This window comes from Numida meleagris, chromosome 7 (assembly GCF_002078875.1).
Source record: "Numida meleagris isolate 19003 breed g44 Domestic line chromosome 7, NumMel1.0, whole genome shotgun sequence".
NCBI classification, from domain to species: domain Eukaryota; kingdom Metazoa; phylum Chordata; class Aves; order Galliformes; family Numididae; genus Numida; species Numida meleagris.
The window spans coordinates 21,447,087-21,455,503 of record NC_034415.1 but is presented as its reverse complement, the minus strand read 5'-3'; the positions used below and the strand labels follow the sequence as shown (position 1 = coordinate 21,455,503).

The following is an 8,417-nucleotide window of genomic DNA, read 5'->3' as shown; positions in this document are numbered from 1 at the left end:
GCTGGGTGTGTTTCATCTCTGATTTCGTGCACCTTGGGCTCTGGCCAACCTGCCTGGTTCTCTGTGCCACCTACTGAAATCTATGACAGCCACAAGCCTGCACCCAGAGCCATTGGTCCGGGTATCCTGTTTTGGGTATGTGTTTCCTAAGATGCATTTCCAAAGGAACAGCCTCTGAAGGGCTCTGTACCCCTTGCCATGGCTTGGGAGAGCTGGGGGGCACAGAGCCTGGTTGCCTTCTGCATGGCATACTGAACCCTGAACCATGGCAAGGAAAGGGATCTAGGTTTGGCACAGAGGAAGCTGTTCTGTTGTGTTTTTCTTTTCCTTCTTTCCTCCACCCATAGTGTACATAGTGATGTCCTGGGAGCTCCCCACTGTGAGATCTTGCTGAGCGTCACTGGAGCTGTTGCAGCTCTGGTGCCAGCAGAGGTCCTCCAAACCCTGCCCGCTGCCAGGGTGGCTGCTGCAGGTTTGCTACTTCCTCCTCAAGCTTTTTTTATTATCTGCAGTTCAGTAACCGATGGAAACTCTGCCTATGGGCTCTTGTGCATAATGAGCCACTGTGCTCCCCACTGCACCCTCACCCCTGCTTTGCTCCTTGGCTCCCAGCTCTGTGTCCCTGGGGTGGGGGCAGTAGGCAGCCAGCACAGGTCTCGGCTCTATTCCTGACTGCTCCGTTGGATTTGGGCTTCTTTCCTCTTGATGAAATAGGTTATGAGAGCTTTGGTTTTTTTTTCTTCTGTGCCCAACCCCTGCCCAAGGTCACAGCACAAGGACAAAGTGGCAGCAGGAGGGGACATGAGGCCAGCCCTAGCCTGAGCTGTTAAACCCAAGTGTGTTCATGAGGACAAAATAAAAAGGGGGTGCTCGGAGCCCTCTTCTAGCCTTGCATCGCATGGAGCAGGGAGCTGGCAAGGGCTGGGGCAGGACCTGTGCTCCGGGAAGAGCATGGCATAAATGAAACTGGGACATGGAGGTGGCAGCCACCAGCCCCAATCAGCCCAGATCCACTTCCCGTGGTGAGGCCCAGCCTACTCCCATTGCCTCCCAGGGTCCAGGCACAGCCTTTGGGATAGGGATGCCCCAGTACCAGAGGCTTTCCCACAGCCGCAGGTCCCCAGGGCTTTGCTTGGCAGTGCTGGGGCAGAGAAGAGCCCTCATCTCTCCATTGCATCCATCTCCTGTGGAGATCCCTCCCTGCAGTGCTGGGACTCCACCAGGTTGATGCTGTGGGACCAGCAGAGCCCCATGGGATTATGGGAGCCCAGGCCTGGGTACCAGCTCCCTCCCCCATGGGAGAGACCCCCCTCCCCGACCAAACCCCAAGGGGTTATTGGGTTCCTCAGAGCTCCATTTACAGGAGTGAGGCAGGGATATACCAGCTCCCATATCCTGACCCCCCCCCCCAACCCTGGTGTCACCCAAATCCTGGTTCCCAGGTCTGAGCCCCGCAGCCCCCCCGCAGCCCGGCCCCGCTGCCTTTGTGCAGCCTTACAAAGGAGAACCTGTCCAGGCTGCTCCATGTCCCAGGAGCTGGCTGATAATTAAACAAAAGCAAAATAGCCTTGGCATGAAATCTGACCTTTCCAGAACTTGGGGGTGGGGAGGAAGAGTAATTTTGCATAATTTCTGGTGGCTTTTCTTCTTCTCGCATTATGTTTGTTCTCTAGGCATCTCAGTGCCCACAGGTGCTGGGGGAGCATGGAGAGCCCTCACTGTGATGCTGATTAACATGGCCCTGTGGATGGAGGGAAGTGTCCTTCAGGCAAGGACAGGCAGATGGGATGATGTCCTGATCCTCCCAGATGAAGACGTCTCCATGCTAGAGGGATGCCAGTGCCTGGGACATTCTGGCCCTGTCCCCCTTCCTGCAAGGGAGGAACCCAAACCAAGTTCATCCCAACCCAGAGAGCAGATTTCCCATTTTTTGCACCCTCTGCTTTACAAAGAGCCATGGCACCGAGGTCTCAGGGGTGGCAAGGTGCCTAAACTGTCCCCAGGATAGGACATTTTCCCTTGGTCCCAATGGCAGGAGACTGTCCTGAAGCACCCAGCATGGCCATGCCCCTCCCTTGGGCCACCTCCCATCCATATACAACAAAGCCTGGCAGCAAATTAATCTTCAGCTGGGCACTGGGGGTTGTTGCTGGAACATTATTACATCGCGTCCTGCCCAGCACAGCGTTAACGATTAACCCAGCACCTCTGATACCAGCTCCAGCGCCCTGCATTTCAGCTATCCCTGACAGCATCTTATCTGATAACCCTGCCATAAATCTGGGCATGGAGCTGCCTGAAAGCACCCACGCCTGCAGCAGCCCCAGGGGGTTATCGTGGGGTGAGAAGGAGGAGGAAGGAGCAGAGGAAGGTGGTAATGCCTCACTTATCCCATGCCCTTCGAGGGTGTCCTCTGCTCTGCAGTGGGAGCATTAGGAGGGGAAGTCCTCACAGCTGGCAGTTCTTGGACAGGTGTTGTGGATGAGTTTGCTTTGTTTTCCATTCACACCCTTTATGGGCACAATCTGTAACAGCTGCAATTCTTCCTCCTTCTTGTAACTGTTGCTGTCCACCTCCCCCCGAAGGTAATTAAAAAGAGGGAGAGGAAAGCTCATTTCCTCAAGTGCCAAGCCCTGCCTGGCACCCTGCCCTAGTGCACGTGATGCTGATGGCAAATGCATCCAGGACTTCTGGCTGATGTGTGGCACCTATCACGGTGAGTGCACCAGCCCCACTCTGGGGCTCCCAGGTGTGAAAGCAGCCCTACCCCAGCCCCGGTGCATTCCATCTCACTTCCCAAGCAGGGCCAAATTCCCTATTAGAGCCCAGAAAGCAGCTACCAGGGGCAAACAGAGCATCAGCGGATGGTCCCTATTGCTTCAGGGCTTGCGGGCAGCAGCAGATGGGATAAGGCAGCAGAGAACAGAGCTGGTTTAGGTTGGATATTAGGAAAAAATTTCTGTTCAGAAAGAATAGTGATGCACTGGCACAGGCTGCCCAGGGAGGTGGTGCAGTCACCGTCCCTAGAGGTGTTCAAGAGCCGTGGGGACATAGCACTGAGGGACAGGGTCAGGGGGCATGGTGGGGAGGGGTGAGGCTGTGACTGGGTGATCTTAGAGGCCTTTTCCAATCTTAATGATTCTATGATTTCCTTGTACAAAGCAAACCCTGCTCATGTCCCCACCACCAGCTCAGGGAGAAGCCAAGCAGCCAGAGGGGCTGGAAGATGTGTGGCTGGAGGTGGCCGTACCCCTTGGTCCAGCCCTGTGCAAGGCAATGCCACTGGCAGCACACACACCCAGACACACACGGTCATCCCGTCAACTGTCCGGAACACAAGTCCAAGGACACCACCATGGGACAATAAGGAAGATTCTGCTGTTGTCATGTGCACCGCGGGTGTTTGGCCTCACCCACTGATGTTACAGCTAGAATGCTGGGCATTGGCACAGGCTGCCCAGGGAGGTGAGGGAATCCCCATCCCTGGAAGTGTTTGAGAACTGTGGGGATGTGGCACTGAGGGATATGGTCAGTGAGCACGGTGGGGTGGGTTGGGATTGGACTGGGTGATTTTGGTGGTCTTTTCCAACCTCGATGATTCTGTGATTCTATGAACACCCCAAATGCAGGGTCAGGGCCTCCAGCCCGCAGCTCACAGGGATGGGTTCTCCACCACCCACCAGGGACACTCACCCCTGTGCTGGGTTCACACCTTCTGCCCTATGTCTGCCCCACGGTCGCGGGAAGAGCTGAGCCCCAAAGAGAGGGGAGGAACCGGTCTGCTCCTTGCCTCTGTCCACATCCGGGAGGAGAGACTGGTCTTTCGAGTTCCTGCGGGCAGAGGGGATCGCACATCCCAGTGCCACAGAAACTGCATCGCCCGCAGAAACCTCCTGTGCCAGCGTGGGGACGGGCAACACCGGCACCTCCAGGAAGGGTTGGGGCAGCGCCAGCTCTCTCATGCTGGGAATGGGAGAATATGAAAAAAAAGCCCTGACGTCAGTCCTGAGGTCACGGGGCTGTGGTGAAACTGGGACTGGTACCATTGCTGAGGAGGAAGAGAGCAGCAGCCCTTTCCATGGGGCAGGGCCCCAGGCTGAGTTACCCCGGGTGGGAGCAGGTCCTGCACCTGTCCCACAGCTGGTCCTGCTGTGGGGACAGGGCCAGCAGCACACAGCATTAAAGCCTCATGGGATGGCAGTGAGAACGGATTGAAAGCCCAGTTGGGGGGCAGTTGGAAGAAGATGGGCTGCTGCTCATTTGGGGACAGCAGACCTCCCATCCCATTGGGCTCAGCTCCCAGGAGCAGGGCAGTACCAAGGCTGCTTGCAGGAGGGGCTGGGACACACAGACACCAGGAAAATCCCCTGCAGTTCCTGTACCACTCAGAACACAAAAGGGCTCTGGCAGAGGGCAGGGGAGCTGCACAGCTCCCAGCCACTACTGTTGTGCAAACACAGTCCTGCTCAGATCCAGCAGTGAGAAGGCAGAGTAGGCACAGGTGGAAGGAAGCTGCAGGAACAGGAGTTTATTGAACACAGCAGAAAGTAATTTATATCCAAGATTATTTTTTATTATTATTTCTTTTCTTTTACAGCACAAATCCACACTGAAATCACAGCAGGGTGCAAGAGCAGGGCTATGCTTCATGTCAGGGCAGGGGCAGCACAGAGCAGGCACCAGCCCCACGAGCAGGGCTGGGGACAGGGAGGTGACAGCACGGCAGAGGCACCACAGCCACCTGCCCACAGGGGTTGGAAAGGGCCAGGCCAGCGCCTGTTTCACAGCCCTGAGCTCAGCCTGTGCCCCACCTCCTGCTGGCATCAGCAGATCAGACCCAGTGCTCCTCCTCCAAAACAACAAAAATCTCTATGTACAGATGCATTGTGCCATATCAATACAAAAATATACAAACGTATAAACTCTACAGATCCCAGCTCAGTAGATCAAACCACAGCTATAAATCACAGTGCATGGGACAGCATCAGGCCCAGGGAGCGGTGGGGCCCTCAGGAGCACCCCAACATAGGGCGGGGGAGGGTATGGCTTCCTGCTGCCTCGCAGGGTCACTTCTTGTCTATGTAGCAGTACAGGTACATGGACACCACCATGGCTGCGACCTGGGGGACAAAAGGTGAGTCAGAGCCCCACAGCACCCAGTCCCAGCATCCACAAGGAGAAAGAGGGAGGTGTGCCCAGGGAGGAAGGCTCAGTAGCCACCCTAGGGCAGGTGGTGGCCCATGGGGCTGCACCAGCCCCAGAGGAATAAGGAGGGAGCAGTATGGCAAGGCCCAGGGACTCACCTCCAGGGCAGCAATGCCAGCAGCCACGCCACCCACCACGTCTGCGTTTGTCCTGATTTCTTCTAGGATCTGATCAAAACAACCCTGCAGGAGGCAACCAAGCAGTGAGCGTGAGCAAGTGGCTGCAATCCCCCAACCACAGAGACCTCCTGTCCCCGGGAGAAACATCAGGTTCTCTAGCCAAGAACTGCACGGCCATGGAGATGGTCCGGGGGCTCATCTCCATCTCCAACTCATCTCATACCCCTGGGGCAGGGAAATTGGGGGATTTAGAACCCGGCAATGGGAGCAGCACGTTCACCTCCACTGTGAACAGGTCAAAGCCACCATGGCCCCTAAGGACCCAACACGAACAGGACTGCTGCATCCAGAGCTCAGGCTGGAGGTGAAGGATGGATTCCCCTCCCCATGCCCCCCACACTGGGTGCTGCTGGAAGGCCAGAGCTAGGCTTGTGTGTTCATACCGAGACATTGGTCTGTGCCACGAGCCTGAGGCTGCATGGGTCCACAGAATTGCAGCAGGGACCTGGGAAGGTATTGTTGTGGTCTCTATACCATGGGGAGTCCTGTAAGTCTGTGTAGTTATTCAGGCCACAGCAGTGGAACTAAAAGGGAGAAAGAGAGAGGGATGGTGAGAGCACCCAACAAGTCTCTGTGCACACAGCCCCACCAGACGCTCCCTCCTAGGCCCTCCCTGCCCCATGGAGGAGGTCACCCCACTCAGCCCAGCTCACTGGGAGTTCAAGGAGTAGGATCTCACCCCACATTCCAGTACAGACAGCTCTCACCCCAGTTTTGGGACCTCAGGACCCCAAGCAGGGTTGGAACAGAACCCCATCTCCATCCCACAGGCCCATCTTGGACACCACCAGGCCTGTGCTGGGAGCATCACGGCCCTGACCCAGCGGTGCAGGCCCCTGGGCTCAGCGCACCTCATTCATGGTAACAGTCCAGATCTGTGTGAGAGCATCATCCTCCCCATACTTCTCCTTCAGGACAGGAGTCACCAGTGCTGTCAGGAATGTCTCTGCCTGTAGGAAGAGGCACAGAAACACCATCAGAGAAGATCCTGGTGAGCACCATGGAGCCAAGGGCCGCCCATGCCCATACCGGTTTCAGCCCACAGGGACAAGGCCAATCGGACCAAGAGCACGTCATACCGCATCCCGTCAGCCCAAGGGCAGCTGGACAACCTCCCTAACCCCAAGTTTTGGCAGCGAGGCCACGCACGGTGACTGAGTCACACAACCCAGGGAGCCAGGAATGACGTTTGCCCTGCGGTTGACTTCTCCCGTGTCTAATGAGGCAGAGTGCACAGGCTGGCAGTAGTCACTTTTCTCCCCAGGTGGATTTTCCAGTGCATAATAAGGGGTTGGTTTGCTCAGCACGAAGCATTAGGGACTTCTTCTCCAGTGTGGCTCTTACCATGAGGTGTCCAGCCTTGACTGGTACTAGACCAAGGTGTTTGAAAGAAAGAAATGGGCAAAACTTATATGATAACCCTTGTTTCTTTAGGGCAATGGGAACACTCCCATTCCCTGCTCCTTGGACAGCCCCTCCACATGGCCAGGCCATCCCCACCTGTCCATGCAGGCAGGTGACTGGTGTCCCTCTTGTTTTCCCAAAGCAGCCCAGCCCAAGAATTAGGTATGCCACTCACAAGACCTGTGTAGACCAGAACCACCACAGCAGCAGCAATTTCGGCAATGAAGATGATCAACACCACCGAGAAAAACTAGGATACAGCAAAGGGAGGGAGGTCAGAACAACAGCTGGCCTGCCAGAAACCCACCCATTTCCCAATGGCCAACAGGACCCTTCCCAGGGCAGAGTTGGGGCTCAGCATTGCCTTTCCAAGGCTCACCCAACTCTCCATAATATGGGAACAAGCCGAAAGGACATTACCATGGAGAAGTCTATCCCCCAGACCCCCCACACCAGCAACCCACCTCCAGCAAGGATCGATAAAGCATAACTAAGCAGTGACAGGTCCTTACCATCATCAGGAGACATTTGCTCTCCTTCTGGGCACCGCAGCACCCAAGGAAGCCGATCACCAGCAAGATGGATCCAATGACAATGAGGAAGTAGCTCACATTCACAACCTGCATGACGCTAGTTGAAAGCGTCCCGAATATATCCATGAAGGACTTGCCATCCACTGAGACCCAGATACCAATGCCCAGGAGGGTCCCACCACCAAGCTGGGAGAAGAGAGACATGTCAGTTCCTGAGCTTGAGGAGTGGGGCGGGAGGGGGGGGCAAGGGTTCTTGGTGAGAGGAACAGCCTTGTTGCTCCATGATGTTTTGTTGGAGGACTCCAACCAGTTGATTTGCATCATCCAGGTGTGTTTTGCAGGCAGCAGCAGCCTTCACACATGCCTCACAAGGGCTGCTTCCATCCCATCCCCCCACCAGGCTCATCCTCCTCACCAGCCCCACAGAGCCCCAACACCTGAGCCACAATCACTACCACCCTACACAGACAGAGCCCAGCAGGTGGGACCCAGCAAGACTGTGGGTTCTGGGCATCCCACCAGAGCTCAGCACAGGGACAGACTTGGGTGGCTGATGCAACAAGCACTGTCCCCAAAGCCTGGCACTATCCCCTGCTTTCCCTCACTTTGAGCACACCATGGGAACAGGAGACCCCACAATATTAAGGGGCACATAGAATCATTAAGGCTGGAAAGACCACCAAGATCATCCAGCCCACACGGTATCTCCATCCCAGCCGCATGGGACAACCAAATCCAGATCACTCTGGTAGGGGACGGCCACCAGAGCACTTACAAATATGGCCAGGTTGAAGAGGATCATCATGACCTTGATGAACGTGAAGCACCCCATGTTTGCACCTGGAGAGAGCAGAGGGACGTTACCAGCAGGATCCCACACCCAGCACCAACCTCCCTCCTTGGGGCTTAGGGCAAGGAGAACCCCACCGAGCCCCTCGCAGCCCCACCAGAGCCCATCCCCGCCGCGGCTCCCCCCACGACGCCCTCCCCCGCCTACCTGAGCAGCGAGCAGCCCCAGCAATCCCGACCCAACACCACGACTCTGCCGCCCCACGCCACCCCCGCCGCCCTTTAAGCGGGCGCGGCCCCGGGGCCG

The 8,417-nt window shown here is 56.4% G+C and overlaps 1 protein-coding gene across 1 annotated transcript; it reads right to left on the bottom strand.

The window, feature by feature from the left end:
* On the bottom strand, positions 4,549 to 8,417 carry TSPAN1 (tetraspanin 1). The gene is made up of 8 exons (XM_021405368.1): positions 8,319 to 8,417; positions 8,097 to 8,161; positions 7,301 to 7,507; positions 6,964 to 7,038; positions 6,236 to 6,334; positions 5,768 to 5,908; positions 5,304 to 5,387; positions 4,549 to 5,120 (listed from the first exon to the last, which is right to left on the bottom strand). Exons 2-8 carry the CDS (start codon positions 8,151 to 8,153, stop codon positions 5,067 to 5,069), a joined length of 717 nt encoding a protein of 238 aa, XP_021261043.1. The 5' UTR covers positions 8,154 to 8,161; positions 8,319 to 8,417; the 3' UTR covers positions 4,549 to 5,066.